The 24,831-nt window shown below is 45.8% G+C and overlaps 1 protein-coding gene across 1 annotated transcript in view; it reads right to left on the bottom strand.

Annotated features, from left to right (window-relative positions):
- SERINC4 (serine incorporator 4) overlaps positions 1-24,831 on the bottom strand; it is a 273,320-nt gene that overhangs the window by 148,423 nt on the left and 100,066 nt on the right. The window contains exons 5-6 of the mRNA XM_078684114.1: positions 17,273-17,484; positions 15,484-15,579 (exon numbers count right to left, since the gene is read on the bottom strand). Coding sequence (XP_078540240.1) covers positions 15,484-15,579; positions 17,273-17,484 — 308 coding nt within the window. The remainder of the gene's footprint in view (positions 1-15,483; positions 15,580-17,272; positions 17,485-24,831) is intronic.

The following is a 24,831-nucleotide window of genomic DNA, read 5'->3' as shown; positions in this document are numbered from 1 at the left end:
AGTCAACTAAGCCCAGCGCCAGAACAGTTGCAGCCCAGAGAATTTTTATATTCAACAATTCAAACATTAATATAACAAAGTTACCTAGCCCATTCCTGATCCTTAACATCAGCGGCCCCCATTACACTCCAGCCTCCCGCGTGAGGTATCCTGACAGTGAAGTGTGTGCACAGGTATATTTTAGTATGGCACATTCAGATCCCCTGGGCCATCCAGACATCCACATGGAGTACATTGGCAGGGACGGGACCTGGGTATACCTGTCTCTAACCATGTTCCACAACCCCAGCTGGGGAGTCTCCTACTACAGAAGTGTAGTGAGTTGTAGGGCCACCAGTATGGAATCCCAGTGTTGCTCAATGGGGTGTTTTTTTAACCCCAGCGGGTCTTCTCCATTTAACTCTGCGGTTTCCGCTTGTACCCACACTAGAAGAGATTGTTTCCTTGCCTTAGGGTGGGGGGAAGTCTCTGTTTCCATCTGCAAGTGATTAGACGCTTGGCTGTGATTAGACCCAGGTCCATGAATCTAGAAGTTACTTTGTGCTTTCTGAATCTGGGAAACAGTCCTAAAACACATTCCTCCCAAGTGCGCATCTCCACACGGTCTGTGCATGTGGCTAAGTACGACGTGACTTCCCGCCAGTATCATTGTAGAGCATGGCAGGACGCCAACATATAGAGGAGGTCGGCCCCTACTTGGTCGCAGTGGGGGCAGGCCACGGTGTTTAGCTGAATGTTACTATTTAGTTTGTGAGGCGATAAGTACACCCTGTGGATAATGCAAAATTGTATGTAACGGAGTCTAGCGTTCCGTGGGACTTGTGTAGCGTTTGCTAATATCATATCCCATTGTTTGTCCGCCCATGGCTTCCCTCTGTCTACTTGTCACGCAGGGATATGAGTGAGTCACTTGAGTGTGTTGACAGCGGAACAGTTAACAAGTGTTATAAGGCTGCTCGCACCCATTACATTTAGATATTGTACAACGAGGTGAGGCTTGGGCTCAGTGTCCAGGTCTCCCCAGGCCTACGTCAGTGCGGTTATTAATGAGTTGCATAACAGGACATGGCTCGGGGGAATATCTGTGCCCCGGGACAACCCCTCATAGGTCAGTAGGGCCCCATCTTTGAACAAATCACTAAACGTCTGCATCCCTACAGTATGCCAGGGTGCAAGCTCTGTTCTTGATATGACCACCATGCCCCTTGGCGTACCAAGTAGGGGCAGCGCCAGTGCGTACGGGCCCGTCTCCCGAGTAAGATACAACCTGTGCCTGTAGCAGTGATGAGCAAGAGCCAGCAATCTTGACTGTGGTGTGGATGCTTTAGCCATGTGGTGGAACAGGTGTTGAATGCTGGCCAGTGACCATGCTGGTAGTAGCGTAGTTGTGTCGTCTAGCAGCAATCCCGCCAGCCATTTCGATACCCACTGCAATTGTGCAGCTAGGTAATATAATTCCAAAGTGGGAACAGCTAACCCACCCTGCTCTACCGGTGCATACAACTTCTATAATGCTAACCTGTTATGCCCCTTATTCCAATTAAAGTGTCTGGTCCACTGTTCTAATAATCAAAATGTTTTGACTGGCAAGTATACCGGTAAGTTGGTAAAATAATATAACAGCTTGGGCAGTACTATAATTTTTAGCAGTGCAATTCGACCAACGACGTATAACAGTAATGTCTGACGGAATCTCATTAGAGATCTGATAGATGATATTGCTCTGGTAAGATTGGCATCCAAGATATCATTGGCAGGGTGATAGATGCAGATACCTAGATACCGGAAGGACATTGGTTGGCATAATATTTTCACCCGATGTCCATGTGTCCTGGGTACTGGGTGTGCGTGCTAAATGGGAAACATCCTTTACAACGCAACTTTTACCACGCAGTGCCTTTACAACGCAACTTTTACAACTCAAACCATTACAACGCATTGTGCTGGGGGGCGCTCTAGGATAGGGAATAAGTTTAATTTACTGTCCAACACCTTCCTAGTGTCCACGGGGACTGGAGTTGGAATAGTAAATTAAACTATTCACTATCCAGCACCCCAAAGCGCTATGCGTTGTAAAGGTTTGTGTTGTAAAAACCGCGTTGAAAAGGCATGCGATGTAAAAGCATGTTTTGTAATGTCATACATAAGTGCTAAATGGATATAGGCAGGACTTCCTCCAATTCACCCCCAATCCCGACAGACTAGCGAACTGCTGCAAGATCTCTGAGACCGTACCTGGCACATTGTGAACTTCCCTCAGATATAATAACAGGTCATCTGCGTATAGTGACACTACATGTAGGCCATCTCCGAAGCGAATTCCCCAGTCCTCTCCCCTTTCTCGCAGCTCTGCAACTAGGGTTCCCTCGCCAATTAAAATAACAAAGGCGATAGGCTCAGATAAATGTTGGCCGATGCGAATCCTGATGTGAGGACTAGTATATAATAGTTGTGTGAGCTGTAGGAATCGGTCCCCAAATCCATACTGGAGAACCGAGAAAAGGTAGGGCTACTTCAGCAAATCTAGGACCAGAAGGCCCGATTGAGGCCAGAGCTGTGGTGCATATTCTTGGAGTCAGAAGCACCACTGTATATTTAGAGATGTGTTGCGGGCTGGTAGAAAGACTTTCTCATCAGGGTGGACAAGAGATGGGACCAAGGGAGACAGCCTTGCCAAAATGATGCTGGCTAAGATTTTGTAGTCTGAGGTGAGCATTGCTAGCGGTCTATACAATCTCATTTCCATTTTATCTCTGTCAGGCTTGGGGAGGGAGATTGAGAGCACCTGGCATTGTGAGGACGTGAGGATAGAGTCTGAGAGCACAGTGTTGTATACTATTTTCAACTGTGGCACTAACAGTGCAGCATGGGTCTTATAGAATTCTGTTGGTAATCCATTGGGACCAGGAGTTTTTCCCGTAGCCAGGGCGCGGATACAGGCATGTATTTTCTCTGATGTGATCGGCTCGTCCAGCTCTAGCTGCTGCTCGAGGGTGAGCCAGGGGAGACCGACCGTAGTGAGGTACTGCTGAATTTCCACCGGTGAGGCTACAGCTGTGGACCTGTATAGTTCCATGTAATGATGTGTGAATTCGTGGAGTATCTCGGTTTGTGTATTGAGTATACACTAGCGTGGCGCTTGTCGAGCGGATTTCTGTGATGGGCATCCGGGTGTCTGCCTGACGGATGAGCCAGGCCAACAGGAGACCTGCACGATTTGCCACAGTGTGTGTGCGAGCTAAATGTGACTTGTAATTTAGACATCTCAGTCTCCCCAGTAGGGAGTTGAGCTCCGCTCTTTTTGCAGTGAGTTGCGTTAGAATTATTGGGGATTCCACTACCCGTGTTTCTAACTCGAGTGAACCGTGTTCGATCTTTTTGAGATCGGTTTCCAGGGATTTTCGTATGCCTGCTTGCACACCATGACAGTGGCCTCGTATAACTACATTAAAAGTGTTCCACTCCATAAGGAGCAAAGACGCTGTTTGCACGTTGTCGCTAAAGTAGTTAGCAATAGCAGAGCTTAGGGCCTCACGAAATGGTGGGTCCTCCAAAGTCTCAGGCTGCAGGCACCATCTTGGGATGGCGGTCGGGATTAAATCCTAAGGTATTGTAGGTTGTGGTCTGAGTGAATCCTACCCATGTATTCCTTTTTTACCACCACCAGGGATATTTCATTTGTACTGATTAGCCTATCCAGTCTCACGTGGAGTCCGTGGGAACCTGAATAGTCAGAGTATATCTTATCTGCAGGATGGCACTGCCGCTCAACAACTACAAGACGCCTGTGCGCTATCCATGAGTTAAATGCTTTAGCAGCAAGTACTGTGGGTGCGCCAGGAAGAGGGGGGAAGGAGCCGTCAATGGCTGTGTCCAGCACACAGTTAAAATCGCCGCCCAGTAGCCAGGGCAGCCGAAGCCAGTTGGAAAGTTTGCTTGTCAGCGTGTCAAGGAAAGACAACTGATCTGTGTTCAAGGACCTTAGTACGATGTGCCTATCGTCCAGCTGGCCCCTTACCAGTATGTACCGACCCTCAGGGTCAATGACTGTTTCGTAAACTGTGAAAGTTGTACCCGGCGACTTGATCCAAATTAATACCCCCCAGCAAAATGCTACCCAGGCAGCCATGGGGTTGTCAAAGAAATGTGTTCTGCCCTTAGCCACTACTCTTAGCCGTGCTGGGAATAGCAAAGAGTATTTAAGTTCCAGGCTGCGTAGATGGCGCTTCACCTCCAGTAAGGAATGTCGCTGCTTCTGCACTGTGGCTGTGTAGTCTGGGAATAGCATGTCTTGACTGTTGTTAACTTGTATTGACTGTAGTTTCCAGGCTTTCTGCAGGATCGTATCTCTGTCCCTATAGAGCAAGACTCGAAACAGATAAAGTCTGGGCCCAGCCCCTGGTGGGGGAGGTCTCGTCGGGACCATGTACGCTCGCTCCACAGCAAAGTATTGTGTCAACTTCCCAGCTGTTAGTATTTCCTGAATCCAGTTCTCATCAAAGCTCGGGGGGTCTTTCCCCTCCTCAACCTCTGGCAGACCAATGACACAGATATTATTACGCCTCTACCGGCCTTCTGAGTTCTCTGCTCTGCGTTCCAGTGTGTGTACTCATGCTAGCAGGTCCTTCAAATGTGCTCATGCTTCCTGCGCCTTCGGCGTCAGTTCATCTAGGGAATCCTCCAGTGCATTGGGGTTTGTCTGCCAGTTTGCGATGGTATGCATGTAGAAGGTTGAGGTCTGTCACTACAGCATTAATCTTGTTTTCCAAGGAAGAGCTTGTTTGTTCCAAGGAGGTCCCCAATTTTTCAACTGCAGCTAGAACAGTATCCAGTTTATGGGACATATCGTCACTAGGTGAGATGTCCGGTGCTTTATCTGCAGGGCTCCGAGTCCGCTGTGGCTGTCCAGATGGCCCTCCAGTGTCAGAACGCAGGCAGCCCATGTTGGACATGTGCCGTTGTGGTAATTCAAAACTTTAAGCTACCAACGCCCGAAGGGTAACACTGGGTTCCAGATCAAAATCAGACTGTATGGTGGTCCTGCATTAGGGATGTCACAGTGAGGAGCTGATAGGGGAGCACCAACCACCAGGAGCCATGCCCCACTTGAGGGTATCGCTGCGTCCAGCCAAATCACCATATTCGAGCACTGCAGGTGGAGCGGATCCTATCAAGGCCCCATGGAGAGGGGCCAAACAGGCAGTGTAGTCCAGGCAGAACGCCCCGTGAGGCAAGTCAAACACCCAGCAAAGTAGCACCCCGAGCCACGGCTCAAGTGTAAAATCAATGGCTAGGCAGGTCCTTTGATGTAACTATGATATGGCGAAGGCAACAGCTGCAAAAACAACAATTGATGGACAGAATGCAGAACAATGTCATACATTCATCCCAGTGCAGAGATCTGGGCCTAAATCCACAGTTGTTTTGCTCACCATGCCATTCCAGTTTGAACCCAGCCAAATGCAAATCAGTCTTGACCCTGTGCCCAATGGGAACAGTCCAGCCCGAACTGCCAGGCCAGGTCCTCCCTGGACTGGAAAGAAGAGTCCTAGGACCGGTTTCAGAGTTTCACCCCTCATCAGCCAGGATATCTTGAGTCCAGTGGCATGGAGAGCACGGGAGCCACGTCTGGGCATACCTGTCCCACTCGGGTGACAAATGCAAAAATAACAATTGATGGACAGACTGCAGAACAATGTCATACATTCACCCCAGTAAAGAGATATGGGCCTAAATCCATCAATTTGTTGCTCACCATGCCATTCCAGTTTGAACCCAGCCATATTCAAATCAGTCTTGACCTTGTGCCCAATGGGAACAGTCCAGCCCGAACTGCCAGGCCAGGTCGTCCCTGGACTGGAAACAAGCATCCTAGGACTGGTTTCGGGGTTTCACCCCTCTTCAGCCTGGATAGCTTGACTCCAGTGGCATGGAGAGCACGGGACCCACGTCTGGGCATACCTGTCCAACTCCAGGTGACAAATGCAAAAACAATTGGTGGACAGAATGCAGAGCAAATTCATACATTCACCCCAGTACAGAGATCTGGGCCTAAATCCTTCGGGTTTTTTCTCACCATGCCATTCCAGTTTGAACCTAGCCATATGCAAATCAGTCTTGAGCTTGTGCCCAATGGGAACAGTCCAGCCCGAACTGCCAGGCCAGGTCCTCCCTGGACAGGAAAGAAGAATCCTAGGACCGGTTTCAGGGTTTTACCCCTCTTCAGCCAGGATAGCTTGAGTCCAGTGGCATGGAGAGCACAGGACGCACGTCTGGGCACACCCGTCCCACTCGGGGTGACAAATGCAAAAACAACAATTGATCGACAGAATGCAGAGCAATGTCATACATTCACCCCAGTACAGAGATCTGGGCCTAAATCAATCGGTTTTTTTCACACCATGCCATTCCAGATTGAACCTAGTCTTAGATCCACAGGAGTCAGTCGCACAGGATTAACCTCGAAAGGGAGGGGGGATTCTGATTGCTACACCCTGCTACATTCCATTTGATGTTTGTACTGTCTGGACCTAGGCACTATTTTGCAGCACAGTAGGAGTTTTTAAAGTTAGTTCTAATTTAGCATCTATTTATTTTCATTTCCCCAGTACTAATGTGATGAAATATTTAAACGTCTCCTCTTTCCTGTTTAAGCTGCTTGAGAAGTTATCTTTTAACCTGGATTCAAATGCTATCCAGTCAGGTGGGGTCACGCTCCCCAAGTTATTGTTATATTGACTCTTCTTGTGGCAGTTTGTAATGTCCACCTCTGTGAGGCCCATTCTTGGATCCTGAACTTGGTTCTCGTTCCTGATAGCTCTCAAGGTAGCAATGGGCTCCTTCCTTTTCTTTTTAAGTGATGACCAATAAATCAAAGCAACGGTTGTAGCTGAAATATGCAAAGGGTACTGCTGGACTACACAAGGACTTCCACCGACAGAAGTGAGGGCTCTACCGATGTTAGTACCCTTGCTAGAAGCATTGACCTCAATGACGTTACCGGTTATGGGCACACAGTGTAACTCAACAGATGAGGACTGTCTTCTAACAGCATCAATCCTTTCCTCAGCCAGGCATATTCCAGGGTTAATGGCTCCATCACTGAAGCCAAGCAGGTAGTTATAGATTCCTTCGATGGTGCTGTGTTTTGCTTGTTTCCATTATGCGTATAAGCTTTTTTCGTCCCAATCTTTTAATACTCAGATTTAAAATCCTCCATGAGCAGGCCTACACATATAAACACAGTTACCTGTAGGTTTTCTGATGCGTATCTGCAAAATCAGCGCCAAGAGGTGTGGCCAGTCCAGCCTCCACCGGGTATGACAAATGAGCCCACTCTTTGTCCCTGCATGCATCCCGTGGTGTGGGGGGGACCACTGCATTAAGTAGCACTTTGAACATCCTTCGGGGCACAGAATTCTGGGGCTTGTAGTTCTCAACCTCAACAGCAGTCAACACAACAGTGTCCAAAGATCACATCCCGCAATGCGGGGAAATAGCAGCACTCAATAGTGCTGTGCCCCTCTTTCAAGGCCTGGGATCTATGGCTTGTTCGTCATCAGGCTCCATCAGTCACCACAACAGTGTCCACACTTCATGTCTCACACTGAGGGGGAAACATCCACGCCAAAATACGATTTGCCCATCCTGCAGGGCCTAGAAATTCTGGGGCTTTTAGTCCTCATCCCCCAGTAGTCACAAAAACAGAGTGCACGCTTCGCGTCCAGTGCTACGGGGGAAACAACTACACTAAATAGAACTTTGTCTCTCCTTCAGGTAGGGTATGCCCAGACTTAGGTCCCTTACTCACTTTGCCACTGGATTCAAGCTAGCCTGGCTGATGAAGGGTGTTACCCAGAAACCAGTCCCAGGATGCTTGATACCGGTTCAGGGAAGACCTCGCTTGGGAGTTCGGGCTGGACTGTTCCCATGAGGCACAGGGTCAAGACTGATTTGCATATAGCTGGGTCTGAACTGAGGTGGCAAAGTGAGTAAAAAAATGATGATGAATTCAACCCAGATCTGTGACTGAGGGTGAGTGTCTGAAAAATGTCAGTGCTCCGTCCATCATCTCCCAGTGTTTGCTTACTACATAACATGCACAGATAACGAAGATAGAAGGGAAGGAGGTCTCGCAATTATACTGAATGTAGCATTCACATGCCTAGCCGAAAGTATGACATTCGCCATTTCCCTGTACCCCACATTAATATTTTCCAAAGTCCTTATTTACAGCCCCAGTGGCTCCGCACGCCAATTCACCCAGACCATACCTGAGCCCTTTCTAGCCTGGGTGTTATGAAATCCCATTTCACGCTTTTGTTGGATCTGAACCTAAATCTTGAAGAGTCCTCTGACACTCAAGCTGTCAGCTTCTTGCAAGACCTTGTCGCTATTTAACTGACCCAAAGAGTACAGGGCTTCACTCATGAAAAGGGTCACCTGCAAGATCCACCTTATTTCTAACAGCCCCAGTTACAGGTCCTCGATCCCCTACTCACTATCTAGTCCGACCATTACCATATCCTGATGAACCTCTCCATCCCTTGCTCACCCTTATCCCTTAAGCCATTTGGTTGGAAAGAACGTTACTGGTCCCAGCTATCATCTAAACTACTATTACTGGAAACACATCTTTAGCAAAACCCTACCCCTCCTGGGCTCTGACCCTCATGTCACCAATTGCACATTCTCTGAATGGATAAATCGTTCCTTAGATCAAACCATTCCCATAAAAAAACACATTAACTCTTAAAAACAAAAGAATGTCTGCCCCATGGTTCACCCCCCCACCAAACAATATTGAAACTAAGTGCAAGATAGCAGAAAGGGACTGGAGGAAGGATAATGGGGAATACAACAAAGCTAAATACAGTGCAATAGTAAGGAGGTATCATTCAGAAATTAAAGCTGACCAAGCCACCCATTATGAGAGCAGAATCAGTGCAGCAGAAAACTCCCCTAAAGAAATGTTTAAAATCAGGAAAGCGTCGCTACAACCCACACCTAGCAACCCTCCCACGGAACCCTCTAATTCAAGGTGCAACAATTTGGCTACCTATTTTCAAAATGAAATAACAGATATCTATTGTGCCTTCCAAGACGCGGAGGAAGACCTGGACCCTAATCACCTGAACAACAGCAAGGATAGCAGCACAACTGCACTTGCAGAATTTCCCTCCCTAACTTATGAAAACTTCTCCACCCTGTTCAGCAACCTCTAATCAGGATTCCCACTAGATCCTGCACCCCCCAGGGCCCTCTCTCTCTCGGCAGAATATATCTTCCCCATTCTACTCGATATGTTCAACCAGTCCTTGGAGAAGGGAACGGTACCCCTGGCATGAAAACACGCCATGGTCAAAGCTATCCTTAAAAAACCTAACCTAGACCCCTCATGTCCTGGAAATGTCCAACCAATCTCAATCCTCCAGGGTATGAGTAAATTATTAGAGAAACACGTCAAGTCAACAGCCACTTCTCTGAATTAATTGAAGCCAATAATTTCATGCACCCCACCCAAACCAGTTTTCAGCCTAAACATAGTACTGAAACCTCAATCCTAGCGGTAGTGGAAGAGTCAAAAATGAGAATAGACCATGGAGGCACAGCAGCCATTGTACTAATTAACCTTAGCACTGCCTTTGACACTGCGAACCACAATATCCTCCTCAAAAGGGTTCACACGGCTGGAGTATCAGGAAAACACCTGGACTGGCTCAGCTCCTTCCTAAAGCACAGATCCTTCCAGGCATTCGATAAATCCTGCTCCCCGAACATAATCCCCCTCGACTGCTGAGTCCCATAAGGATCACCCTGTAGTCCCACGCTTTTTAATCTTTATATGCAACCTCTTGCAGACATTGTTATACCATTCGGGATCTCCATAGTCTCCGATGTGGATGATGCCCAACTGATATTCTCTCGCACCCCAGACGTGGATTCCTCAGCCCCTACCCTGGGTCCCTATCTGGCGCAGGTAGCCAGCTGGAAGAACATGTCGGGCCTTAAGCTGAATGGAAATAGAGCCGAGTTACAATGGAGGATTCATAACTACACTGGGTAATATACCTACAGGTTGAAGAAGGGGAAGCTAAAACAAAAATGCTGGAAATCAAGTAAGGGTCCCCATAGAACTTAATTCCTATGTTGTTCTTGCACAGATGTGCTCCCACCGTTACTCCCAACTGTGATAATGAAGATCACAGTTGAGGGGTGGTCAAGCCACTCATGAAAATAATCTAATCTGAACAGTTTAAACAAAGAAAACTTATCACTAGCAATAAGAAAATCATAGAGAAAGCAGTATTCAAGCAATTAGTGAAGCTGAAGGAGAAGACTGTATAAATGCTTAGCAACTTGGCGTTTGGACCTGGTAAAGGAATGGCGACTACTGTGTTACTGGCAATGGATAAGCTGCACCTTTTGGTGCACAACGTTGACTTTGTGGTAATCATCCGATTGGATCTGTCTGCAGAATTCAATACAGTGGAATATACTATATTGAGTGACGATGAACAGCAATCCCTGAGTAAATTTCTGCATTTCCCAGATCCTAAAAACAAGCGTTGGAAAAGCCAATAGCTTTCGCCTGCACAAGAGCTATTGGCTTTGCTAATGTCTTTTAGCCATGTTGTACAGCAGCATGGAGTGCAGTAGAGTAGAGTAGAGTGGTGTCGAGTGGCTAGAGCAGAGTGGCTTGGAGTGGTGTAGAGTGGCTTTGAGTAGACTGAAGTGGCGTAGAATAAAGTGAAGAGGGGTAGACTTGAGTGTTGTAGAATGGAGTGGTGACAGTTGAGTGGAGTGGTGTAGAGTGGTGTGGCATAGAGTAAAGTGGAGTGGCATAGAATACTGTGACGTGGAGTAAAGTGGTGTACAGTGCAGTGATGTAAAGTGCAGTGGCATAAAGTCATGTACAGTGCAGTGGTATAGAGTGGATTGGAATAAAATAGAATTGAGTAAAGTAGAGTGGCGTGGAGTAGGGTGGACTAGTGGCATAAAGTGGTGTAGAATAGAGTGGCGTAGAGTAGAATGGAGTTGAGTGGCGTGGAGTGGCACAGAGTAGCATGGCATAGAGTAGAATGGTGTAGAGAGGAGTGGCATAGAGTAGAGAGTTGCAGACTGAAATGGGGTAGAGTAGAGTGGAGTGGCATAGAGGAGCATGGCATTCTGTGGCTCGGCATGGTGTGGAGTAGAGTGGCACTGTGTGTAGTGGAGTGCCATGAGTAGAGTGGCATAGAGTGATGTGGAGTGGCATTGAAAAGAGTAGAGTGACAAAGTGTACAATGGACTGGCACAGAGTGCAGTGCCATAGAGTGCAGTAGTGCAAAGTAGAGTGATGTAGAGTGGTGCAGAATAAAGTAGAGTGGCATATAGTCCAAAGGGGTAGAGTAGAGTGGTGCAGAGTACATTAAAGTGGCATAGAGTGCAGTGGCATAGAGTAGAGTGGTGCAGAGTGTAGTGGCACAGATCAGAGGGGTGCACAGTAAAGTAAGGTGGCATAGAATGCAGTGGCATACAGTAGAATGCAATGGCTCATACTGCAGTGGTGTAGAGCGCAGTGGCGCAGAGGAGAGTGGCGTAGAGTGCAGTGATGTAGAGAGCAGTGGTGTAGAGTAGTGTAGAGTGGCATAGAGTGCAGGGGCATAGAATGCAGTTGCATAGAAGGCAGTAGTGCAGAGTAGAGCAGAGTGGCGCAGAATGCAGAGGTGCAGAGTGGAGTGCAATGGTGTGGAGTGCAGTTGCTTGGAGTAGAGTGGTGCAGAGTAGAGTATAGTGTTATAGAGGGGAAACAGCATTTACAATGCTGTAAACACAACGCTATTGTTTACAATGACCACGTTGTTACCACGTGTGCCATTACATCGCAAGTCGTAACAACGACTTGCTGTAGGGGCGTGCAACACCAGGGAATGTGTTGCATTTTTAATCCAACACCTTGCCTGCTGTTGCACAAACTGGAGTAGGAATAGTAATTAATACTATTCCTAAATCCTAGCGCGCCCCCTACAGCAAGTCGTTGTTATGACTTGCGATGTAATGAACATGCGTGGTAAAGACGCGGTCATTGTAACGGCTGCATTGTAAATGCACACGTTGTAACGTGCTATAGTCGGTGTAGAGGTGTGCCCAGTAGAGTGCAGTGGCATAGAATAGAGAGCTGTTCAAAAAGCAAAGATTATAGTAATTTGACACATGCACAATGTGCCTGTCGCAAAAATACCATGGCTCAAATACAGAGTGTGAATACCAGTAGCCACCTGGCACCAGGATAGTGCTAGGAAGAGGTCTGTCTCGTGCCAGAGCGAGCGAAGGATTCAGTTTTTAGGCTGCTCTCTCAGGCACCAACCTAGCATGTTACTTCCCAATGGAGGAACCTGGTACTGTAGCCCCTCTACGATCCTTACATCTTAGTTTATGGTGGCAGGTGGCACAGGGGTTGAAGTAATAGGTCCCTTCATCACTGTGCATTTCACGCCGGTAATGAATGCTGCAGGGAGGCATAGCAGGAGGACACGAGGCGAAGGGCAGGCGAGAGCATCAAAATAGTTGCCATGGGGCAGAGAGTCAGGAGGACTGGTGGCACAGGGATGGGAGAAGCAGGGAAAGAGTTACCACAAGAGATGGGGCAGGAATACCACTGCCATGCTAAAGGGGGGGGGCAGGTAAACCAGAGCCATCAAGGAATGGCAGGAAAACAGGCGCTGGGGGAGGGTGGCAGGAGAATCAGTGGTACACGGAGATAGGGGAAAGGAGTTACCAGGGGTGAGGGAGGGACAGGAGGGTGAGTAACAAGGACGAAGCGGCGAAGAAATGGTTTGGGTGAGGGGGGCAAGGTGAATGACTGCCCAATGAGAACGGACATTTACACATCTGCTGAGCACTAGTCTCTAGCAGCCTCCTGACGGCAGGCTGGCGTTGAGGTTCCTGGAGGACTCAGCCTCCACAGGGCATTCTTGGCATCACAGCAGGAGATAGAGGAAGAAAAGGCCCCTCTCCTGCCCACCTTCCATTTACTAACCCTACCACAGCACAGGATCAATAAAAGGAGTGCTGAGCCAACTCTTTTTTAGATTCTGCAGCAGCTTTTGTAAAAATCATGGGATTTTTTTTAAATCCCAATTTCATGTGTTTTTTGTAAATCACAAAATCTTCAAATCTTGGAGGATCTGCTTTTCTCGCTAGGGCATCTTGGGCGCTTGTGTCATCCTGCATTATGTTTGCCTATTTGGACCACTATAGTCAGGCCTGCCACAGAAATTTAATCAGGCCTCAGCTGCTAGGAAGAGTCTCTATTGGTTGCCCATTCATTAAAGAATCAAGTTTAAGACATTGTACTTGACTCATAAAATCTGCTCCAAAGAAGGCCTCGCTGGTTGCGTTTCTTATCTGAGGAATTATAGTCCGTTATAACCCTATAGAAATCCTACTGTTTATCATATGTCATTTTGAAGAACTCATTTTGCTTGGAAAAGAATCATTTTAAATATTATAGAGCTAAATAAGTATTACTGTTTGCTGGCCCACACATCAAACAAAAGGTCTGAAATACTCATGAATCACACACACACACTTGTATCCGATTACTGAATTATTTTCTGACAAAAGAAAATGAATAACCACTTCTCTGTATTCAATTTTCCTTTTGATGGGAATTCACGTGTATTTGTTGCAATTACAAAATAGCTAGTAATGCTTGATCTAAAATACTAGTTTTAATAAAATAACTTTTAATATTTATGCACATTGTTATGAAATATACCACAGTTTTACCATCCTCATGTATGGACCTCAATAAAATAAATTGTGATTTCTTTGTATGTCGTTAAAATAAGGTTTACCGCTCATTCTACTACAAAGATACACCCAGAATCAACCACCAAACCAGTTGTGTATGTTTGCACTAAATCCAATGCTATTTGTTTCTACAAATCGAGTTCTCGCTGTCCACAATAGGTTTCTGAGCCTTTCTAATAATGCACCACAAGACTTCGAAACATCCTGGCCACACTGCACTACCTCAAACTGTACAGTGTGGTCTTTGTGAAACAAGCATTGGCAAAACCAACAGATCCCACCTTCTGGGCCTATTGGCTGTGCCAATGATGTTTAGTCAAGCTGTGCAGCATCCCGAATGAAAAATAATTTTAAAAAGCCTTTTTAAACGTGGCTGGGTATATCTTTATGTAAGAATGTGCACCACACATCCTCCACAACACTGCTGTGCACAGCATTCAATCTATCACCGTACTTCAGTGGTCATCGTGTACAAAATGGAAACATTTCACACAAAGAATCACAAAACAAAGACAACACCCTTCCAATGACACATCCTACATGGTGCAGCTTGCTGCTCATAGAGGTAAACGCTTCAATACCCCACATAGTAAGCGCTATATAAATGCTGCATAAAAAATAGATTGCAAACTACAAATAATATTTTTTGTTGTTACCAAGTTGGAGTTCTTTTAAAAGTAGGTGGGGGAAGCAACTCAGTGGACGGAAGCAACAGAGACATGGTAGCTACACAGGGCGCTGGAGGGGTGTGGAAGTAACTTGGAGGGCCTGGTTGTTTCTGAGGGCCGAGAAGGGAAAAGTAACAAGAAGGGCATGGTGGGAAAACAGGACGAGAGGGAGCATTGTGGGACTGATGGGGATACACACATCTGGGAGATAGAGGAACATGGAGTGTGGGGAAGAGGGCAGAGAAGTACACAAGGGAAACAGTGGAAAACACATGCAACCTTGTGGAGTGCTTAAAGAAAAAGAAAATAATAGTTATTGGAAAGCGGGCAGTAGAAAGGACACAAGTATTGTATCGGTGTTCCAGGGGAAGGACAATTGCACAAAGGAAACCCCACACAAGCTGATAAATAAGAAGCAAGCAAATGAGAGTGACAATAAAGCCACCAATGGTAAACTATGAGAGGGCTGTAAGCCCACTGAAAGGTAACGATTCGTCTCACAGCATACAGTGCATGCGCAGTCTAGTAGGCACGGCCTAAAAGTATAAGACCAATCTACTTTCCAATTATTTCGCTTGAAACCTAAGCAGCTGCACCTCTTTGCAATATGTGGCCCATAGGTGATCTGTGTGCTGCAGGAATACATTTATTTGAGTAGTATGGCTAGAAGCCTAGCACAGATGTATTCTGAAGATCTTTGACATATTTTCTAAAGTTCTTAAAGTAATATCTCTTTTAGTATCTTCTTGGTACACCATTTGGACACAGGTTCAATAAATAAGACATGGTCATTTATGTTTACATGATTTATCAAAATGGTAACGTTATTTCAAGTTGTGTAATATACAGCATAAGAATAAGATGACTTTCTGCTGTAGAATCGACTGCCTAAAACATGATAAACCCCCTCCCATAAAGAATAGAACAGGCAACTGATGCACTGGCCCACTTGTCCCCTGGAGACGTCAGCACTGTCCAGTTAGTAAAGGACAGGAGGGTCATTGGAAAGGATACTCACCTCTCTCTGGCGGCCGGCTGGAGAGAGCAGAGAAGGTGAGGTACATGACATAGCAGCTGATTATGGAGGCCTGCAGTAAGCCCATCCGTGGCTGTTCTGAAAACAATGTTGGAAAAGAAGCAGTCAAAAAGAAGAATGCAAAACTCCTAATGAGACTACTGATGTTCCCTAAGTTCATGGTTTATGGGAGCCTTGTGCCTTTCTGAGTCAACAGACCTATGCCCAGTCAACGATTGTGCCTGGAAACCTACTGGAGGGGGTGGGGTTCTTCCAAATGGCTGGCGGCATCTTCCTCTTCACCCTGTCTCTTTATCAAGCACCATGGAGGTGGGTGGTGGTAGGGCATATTTTGAGCAGGTACTTTTATATTACTAAGTAGCAGTCCTGGTGTAACATTTAAACTCACATAACTGTGGGCCCATCCTTGTAATTTGTAATTTATTCTCAGATGTAGGATTCCTTTAGGTCACAGGATGTCACACTTGTCTTCCCTGGTTTTTTCTACTACTGCTTCTAACCCTGATCCAAACTCACCGAGGACCCAACCTCAACAGTTAAAGAACAGAAGTGTATAGTCTGATTCTACCACAGTACTTGCATTCTTTTTAGAAATGTTTGTACGGTCCCAAAGGAGAGTACACCAGCCTTGTTGGAATGTACCAGACATCGCATTTCAACCAAGTGTCAGCACTTACAGGTGCATATTGCCCGCTCATAAAACAATTTCCCTGTCCCTTCATAACATTCTACATGAATATTTGGCCGCAGAAGATTCAAATATGCCTGGTTTGCCAGCGGCTGTCTCTATTATTCTCTTATTTCCCCACTTGTAGCATGATTCTGGTGCATGGGTTGGAAGCCATGACGCGAGAGACAGTCCCATCGCTCTGATTGATTTGATGATACACACCACCCTAGTGCCTCAAAGCCATCACTTGGTCATCCACGAATGCCTGCTACATAAAGACAGAAGCATGCAAAGACAAGCATAATGATGTTCAAACACCTTTACTTCATATCTTCTCGAAGACAAAATTAAGAGCAATCAAGAAAGTTGAAGAAAATGGTAGTTTTCTGTGTTTTTCTTTTTTAAGAGCCAGGGTTTTGATTCAACTGAAAACTATGCTTATCACAGTAACCATAACACGCAGAATTGCATAATCTGGTTGCCCTTCCTCTGTCAGCCCCGTCGTCTCTAACGGTTCGTCCTAACCATTTTGCTGGGGATGTCAGTCTTGAGACGCTTCAAGAGAGCTTTCAGCAGAGGTGCAAGTGTGTTAGGTGCCAATAAGACCTGGCTCTGCGTCTGCAGGGCTCGCTACATATGACACCTGTATGAACAGATGACGTAGGGTCGCCACCGCTGCACCCTCTAGAGCTTAATTCGAGCTGGTTAAACATGCAACGCGGCTTGAAGGCGAATTCCCATTTCTGGGATTCCATCACTTCCCTGAGGTCGTATATGAGGGTTCCTTTGTGACACGCTCCATCTAAAAACGTTTGCCACATCATCTATCCCCCGCATCCCCACCACTCTTAAGCCGCCTAGCCCTATTTCTCCGCACTGTGTTGCTCTTGCAATCATGTCCTACAGACAGTCCCCGCTGCCTTCGACTCCTTGCAAGGACTCTCACTTCTTATCGCCCATTACTCAAAGACCACCTACTCTCCCACAACCAGAAGTGTATATATTTCATATCCTGCCCTTTATTTATCCTCTTCTGCCTCCACTTTGCTGTTCTGTGGAGATCTGTGAGGGTTAACGGTGGAGGCTGATGTATCCACTTACTGAGCCTGACGCAGGGAGTGATGGAGATGAGGGACAGGAGCACACACAAGCTGATGTTGATGGTCAGGAGACTCTTGTTGAGCACGCAGCCGGCGGGATGGGTGAAATACTTGTACAGCAAGAAGGCAGCAGAAGAAGCGATTGTGTAAAACACTAGCGTGGCCAGCAGGACAGCAATGTACCAGCGCTTGTCTTCAGTGGCGCCCGTCAGCCTGGTGGAGAGAAAAGGGAGACATGTTGAGATCAGTCAAGGGAGAACTGGGAACATTACATGCCACAATTTAGAAATATCCACTATCAGAATAGTTCTAAACTGGTCGTGGAACATATTCCCAGCCATACATAAAGGAAGCATCCAAGATCTATTCTCTCTTTCTTTTGCAGCAGTTTTATATATTTAAACTCTGTGTGCGTGCGTGCATGCATGTTTTAAAAGTACCAGTAAGAACAATGTTCACATAGAGAAAACTGGAGAAGATGGAACAGGGAAACAACGGGATTCCCAGTTAGTATTCACACTTTTAGCAAAAATTATCTGAAGCTGGAAAGAGACAAGTCTTTACTGCTGTTTGAAAACTAAATGCTCATTTGATTTTCTAGTAAGGTCAGGCACATTATTCCAGAGCTGGACCACATGGTACTAGAGAGTCATGGCACCGGTGCTTAATTTGAGCCTGTGGTATCCGGTGCTCGGTCCAAGAACTTAATTGCCAACACCAGTGCTTGTGACATTCTGGCTAATTTTTAGAAGACCACATCAACAGTTAATTATGAATTCAATGTACATAAAAATATTAACTATTACCTGCTGCCCAAGCCATTCTTATAGCTTTGGGGGCCTGGAATAGTCTGAATTGTCACACTTGTATGAGTATGAAAGGTAGTAGCTGCGTTTTTACTATCATTGGCAGCATGGCTGGGGCAGTGTGTGGTGCAAGCTGCAGTGGCCTCCTGACGAGAGCCCTGGCACTCCTTTTTAGGTCTTGCGACCTGTCAATGCGCATTGAGCGGAGCGAGACTATAGGGGCTTAAACAGACTTTAACTAACTGGCGATTTGATGCTGTGCCCGTGCGCTTTTAGGTCAATGCGCAAGCGCATTGACCTAAAATGCGCGTGCACAGCATCAAATCGCCAGCCATCTGTTCCCCAGCAGCTCTTCCCGCTCCGCCCCACAAGCTTCCCCCAGCGTGCGCTCTGGCTCAGCCAAGCCGCACTCCTCCCACACCTTTGAAGTGAAGCTTCACTTCAAAGGCCCCTGCTGCTTCACACTATATCCAGGCGTGTCGCATTTCTCCTCCCCCATCCCCACAGCAATGCCGGCCGTACTTTCACTTTGACGGGCGCAGGCCGTCTCTCGTGTTTCTCCTCCCCCCTCCCAGTGTTTATTTTTTTTTAAACTTGTTTGCATTTCGTGTTTTCTTTCATGCGTTTGTTTTGTGAATATTTGTGGCCATGTTCACGTTTCCCATATCTTTACCTAAGCTACGTGTTCTAAATTAATGCACATTTATTTTGTTCGATGCTCATTGTCGTGGGTACTTCCCTCTTATGCTGTCAGTGCGCACGACACAGTGACAAACTGGTTGAAGAGTGAACATGCAGTGACACATCGGAGGCATTTTCAATGCGTGCTGACTGATACGTTGCATGTGATTATGAGACACTGTTTGTCTTGCTTACTTTAAATAATTTATTCCATACAAATACGATCATGTATTCTCTATTTATCAATTTTGTGCAACGCGTATAATAAGCCCCAGCGGGTCTCACATAATAACAGGTTCGTTCTGCAAAAGAGCAGTTTGTCTAAGAATGTTTTCACATAAGGATCATTGCGTATTGCATAACAACAGTTTAACTATAGACGGTTTACGGTCCAAATTCACTCAAGAACATTCTCACATTGCATATTTACATGTTACACAAGACTGTTTAACCATCAGTTGCATGGCAGTAACAGTTCAATGAGATCTTGCCAGGAATTGCACTGCATTGACACAATACACACATCAGCCTTACATACAATGATTTAATAAATAACGTTTGTTTCAAATTGTCAGAAGATTGATACTTACAATGACCCAGTATGATCAAACGTATACGTCTAGTAGTGCATGATGTCTGTATATATATTGCATTTTAAACACATGCTTGCAAATCCTTTCAATTATGCCACCTGTGTACACTAATAAACTGCTGAGATCGGCTGTATTGCTGTATTTTTTTTTTAATATGACTCCCCTCACCGCTAAAATTGTTATATTCATGTTTTGCTCAGTCTAAAAACTTTACATTGTGCATAGACTAGAATTTCCCAGTTCCGCATGCTTGCATTGGCATGAGGAAAGAGGAGACATTATATGCAAGTTGTAAAAGGTCCATACATTAGTGGGTCTGCATCAAATATATATGGCGATGTGGCGCTGCAGCTCTAGGGAATAAGAAATTCGCTGATAGGATCGCTGTACTAATATATAGGCTCATTTGTTTAATAACTTGAGTGTCCAGCTTCCCTAGTTTCACAATGGCTACTGATTACCAGATATTATTCACACATACTTTTTTTTTTAAAGCAGCTTGCTGTAATGCCTATTCACTTACTGGTTCTGATCTTGGCAGCATAGATAGTTTTATTTTATATGATTGTGGGTGACTATAATAACAAGCATTGGCATAGCCAATAGGTCTCGCCTTTGGGACCTTATAAGTGTTTAACCATGCAACAGTTAATGTTGTTGCACCAAGGATATTGTGCTGCATAACTAAATACTTATAAGGTCCCAAATGCGAGACCTATTGGCTATGCCAATGCTTGTTTTTGTTTGTTTTTTACAAATTAAGAAATGCATGGCACCAATTCTCACTCTCCAGACTGCAAACATAATGAGAACGTGCTGCTAATCAGAGTGGAGCCTGGCTGACAGGACACAATTTATGACATTGTAAATCAGAAAACACTTTTTTTATGGTGATCCGGGTGATGCGCTGTGCAGAGCACCTTGAAATCAATACGATAGGCCACAATGAGCCAGAGAGGATTAGAGCAGAGGGCTGGCATTAACTTGTTACCTGTATCCCGTATTTCGAGTGTCGCTGCACACCATTCTCAATGTGCTGCGACTAAACCCAAATAAATCATGACAAAAATAGCTATTGACTCATTTAACCTTATGAGGCGGGCGGACCATTATTTTGGTGGGAAGGGAACTCCATCGCCAGCCTATATATCATGCCTTAAGGATTAATGCAGTGCAGCACAGCAACCAAAGTCCCTGCATTGTGGGAAGGGAGAGAGGACACTAGCGCTATAACTATTAAGATATAATGCTGTTTCTCTTTCCCCTAGCGCTGGTGAACTTTAGACTGCCTTGCAGTACAAAATATTATGCTTTGACAAATTGTAAAGCTTTCCCACAAAGCTGGAAAAGTTTGGCCAAAATACAACTATTCTCCGATGTTATACTTGCCTCGAGGATCTGTAATTTTTCTGAAGCAAATTCCTTTCTACCAATGTTAGTAGCTATCTAGTAGAGTTAAAGTCCATGGGTGGTTGGATGGAAACAACCCTGTACCACCCATGGTACACCCTCTTGACACAAAACAGCGCAAAGTAGTTCATAGATATACTTTGCAGTAATTTAGTGATACTTTGTAATGCAAAGCAGGATTTGAGAGGAAAAGTAAATCCCAAAACAACTTTGTGTTAGGTTTGCATCACTTTTTTGATGCAAAGAAGCCCAAAATGTAAGGAAAATGTAATAAAGTATCTGCGGATGTCTTTACTAATAAGAATATATTAGTACTGAAAGAAACCCCTTTTAGCAACCTTAGAATAGCGAAAGACTGATGGAACAAAACAATAAGGTTTTAAAACTATCCATTGCAGTTTGCCTGCAGCTCTTTGATGCAATTCACAGCTCACTACTACATGAGGTTTGTCCCTTTTCAACAGCAAGTAACGAAAGGATCTCTGTAACAAAAGCAGTTACCAACAGAGCAAGCTACATAAAACACAAACCTGTGGCCTGCGTGTTACACATTGTTCTTTGCAGAAGAATCATTAACCCTCTATGCTACTTTATGTAGTAGATGTGGTGTCGGGCTTCAGGCCCACATGATGTGATTAACAGACACAGACACCAGGTGGTATATTACAGTAACTGGCCATGAGCACATGCACCCGGGCCCTTTTATTGGCAGGGCCACGTCACTCGTGACACCCGTGATGGATGGGTGGGGGTGCAAGTGTGTCCAGCCCTCAAGGGAGCGGCTGGGAATACAGATACCTGCTACACACTACAACGTGTCCTGCAGGACACTACAGTAGAGTCAAAACTGTGACTAGACAAATCACAGATCTCTCAGTTAAACACATTAGCAGTAAATGGTATCTTGTTGTTATTATTATGCCATGAATTATTCTGAGCACACAAAGTTCACTACGGACTGCTTATACTTCGCCTCAGCCCGTTATGCAAATGCCCCCCAAGACTGGCACCATTTTGTGGCAGCACCGGTCACATTACCTTTGAGGCGGCACGGTGTCTCAGTATTTTCTAGTTTTTTTTCCTGGTAAATTTTGACAGGTTTGACCTTCCAATATTTACCTGTAGAAACCTCAGAGAGGTCAGAAACCCCTGAATTACTTGTAATTGTGACATCCGCGCAAGCGGCACTGAGGCCAGAGAGTACCACTTGTTTAACTAATAAATGAAGGATACATAATAAAACACTGAAGCAAATATCTCATTTACTTTAACATCAATTTGCAAATTACTTAGAGGGAACATAAACATTTTTAAAATAAAGGACTATAACTACAAGCCAACCAAAACTTTTAATTTTCCTTTTCTGATTTAATTTAAACACACTAGATATGTGACTGCAAAACAAAGATTTGACACTACTTAAAATGTGGGTAAAGCGTATGCTAAAATAATGCCAATATATATATAATAAAATAAAGGACTTGGGGACCCTAAGCTGTATGAGTACCCTGTGTTTTCACATTCCCCTCCAAGGCGGCAAGTTGCCTCCCGCTACCTTAGCCGTTTTCCAACTGCACCCATTTGACCTCTTGACACGTAATGGACAATTTGCTTGGTGCCAAAAAAGGTCGCAGTTTATTACAGACTTACAGGTAGATTCATCAAGCATTTTTGCGAGCGCAAACGGTGCGAATCGCAAACTTCGTCCGTTTGCGCCCGCAAAAATGGCATTTGAGATTCATCATGGTTCATGAACTCGCAATTTGAAAAATCGCAAATAATTGCGATTTCTCAAATTGCGATCGCATTTAAGGAATCTCAATTAGAGATTCCTTAAATGCTATTCATGAACCTTTTAAAAATTGCGAATTTGCTATTTTTTGCCACTATTTACCGCGAAGTCTGACTTCGTGGTAAATAGCAAAAACTTAGAAAAATGCACTTTAGTGCATTTTTCTAACTTGTATGTTACACACACACATGTCCTTTGGACATGTGTGTGCGCAACATCAGTCTACATTGACATTTCAGGGGTGCTACAGGATGTCCTTTGGACACCCTGGCACCCTTGAAATCGCATCCTTATTTGCGATTAGCAGATTGCTAATCGCAAATAAGCAATGACTCCCCATTCAGGAATGACTCCCCATTCATTCCTTTAGGCCCATAGGAATGAATGGGGAGTCATTCTTTATTTGCGATTAGCAATTTGCTAATCGCAAATAAGGAAGCTGAAGAAATCGCAAATAATATTGCGATTTCTACATGAATCCCGTTTTGTGAGTCCTTAATAGCGATTCCTTAATAATCGCTATTAAGGACTCGCAAATCGGGACATTGATGAATCTGGGGGTTAAACATTTATACATTCGTTTCTCATGGTTATACATAACATTTGTTCTTCGCTTAATGATTTGCCCTAGTGGCTCCTCCAGTCCATTTCTTTGTTGTTTTCTGCTCTCCGACAGATCACCTTCGGGTGGAGGCCCCAACACCACGGCCGCGATTGCCAAGGGATTAGGCTTCAACTTGCTACTGACTTGGTGGGTGTCAGTCCGGACTTACCTGGGCCGCAAGTGCCGTCCGCTCGCCTTCAGCGTCATCTTGGCCCCTCCTAGCTCTTCGGGGTCCCTGCCATGTGGCATCCCAAGGACCCCATGTGAGCACCTCATCTATCTAGCCTGTAGCTGAGTTTTAACTTTCGCTCCGTTGGTACCCCTGCCATGAGGCATCCTAAGGGCCCAGCGGGAGCCTTCCATCTACTCTCTCCGTGGCTACTGGCCATTGCCTGCTCCCTCAGTGTCCCTGCCCTAGGAAAGACATTTTCATGGTTGGGCCCTCTGTCTTGTCTTGAGCTAGTGGTATCCCTAGTTCCTGTGCCATTGCTATGAAGCTGTGCAGAAGGAGGGCAAAATCGCCTGTGCTTGCCTTGCTGAGCGGGGCTCGTCTCCCTACTTCCCACTGCAAGAATTTGCTAAAAGCCTCAAAATATGCACGTGATATTGAGCACCCCATTGGCAAACATTTGTCATAGTAGTATTTCCCGTCTAGCTGGAAACCTAGCAAATTGTAGCTGTCCGGGAGGACCGGCAGGAGTCGGAAAGCTGACTCTATGTCTGTTTTGGCTAGTAGGGCTCCCCTTCCTTCCTGTCATATCAGGTCTACCGCGTCATCTACTGATGCATAGGCTACTGCACAGGTGTTGTGTTCCAGCCAGTCGTTGATGGACTGCCCTTGCTTTTGGACAAATGGTGTATCAGCCTTAATTTCCCTTGCTTCTTCTTGGGTACCACCCCCAGCGGGGAAACCATCAAGTTCTCCAACAGGGGGGAGTTGAACGGGCCAGCCCCCCACCCCAGCTGGATTTCCTTGGGTACCTTGCCTCTTGCTATGCTTGTGTTTTCCCTTACTGACTTCAGGTTCTGGCTCTCACGTGCCCTTTGGGTTCCTTTGTATGGTATAATAAAACCTTGTGTGAAACCCTCTGCCAACTTTTTTCTTTCTACTGCCTTAGGATACTGGCCTAATAGATAAACCAGCCTGCTGGTTTTGATTGGGATTGGTAGCAGCTGTCCCCTACCTTTCGCCCCTGGCCCCCCGACCGTGGGGGCCCCTCGCTACTTCTTTGAGTTGGTTCTGTCTTTGACAGCTCCTGGCCCCTTGCCTTTCGTGCAGCGGACTGCGGGGTGGTTTCTCCCGCAAGACCCACATTCGTGTTTGAACCTGCATCCTGCCCCCCACTTACAGTCATTTTTGTTAAATTTCCAGCAAGGTTTCCCAGATTTGGTGGTTCCCTGACTCTTGCCTTTGAAACCTTGGCCTTCATATTTGCCCTTATTCCTGTAGGGGCGAAAATTGCTGTCCATGGAGCTGATGCCTTCCGTGGCAGCCACCATGTGCGTTGAGAACCCCTCCATGTCCTGTCAGTCCCATTCAATCACTGGCCAAGTTGGCATTTTCTCCCTGAAACCCTTTTCGTATTTCAGCCATGCTTCCCTCTGATGCTTCAACTGTGCCTCGTGCACCTTCTGTTCATACAGAATGAGTTGAGCTGCGCTCTGGGGGAATTT

The sequence above is a fragment of the Lissotriton helveticus genome, chromosome 3_1 (genome assembly GCF_964261635.1).
Source record: "Lissotriton helveticus chromosome 3_1, aLisHel1.1, whole genome shotgun sequence".
NCBI classification, from domain to species: domain Eukaryota; kingdom Metazoa; phylum Chordata; class Amphibia; order Caudata; family Salamandridae; genus Lissotriton; species Lissotriton helveticus.
Note: the sequence above shows the minus strand (reverse complement) of the source record. Positions and strands in the feature narration are given on the sequence as shown.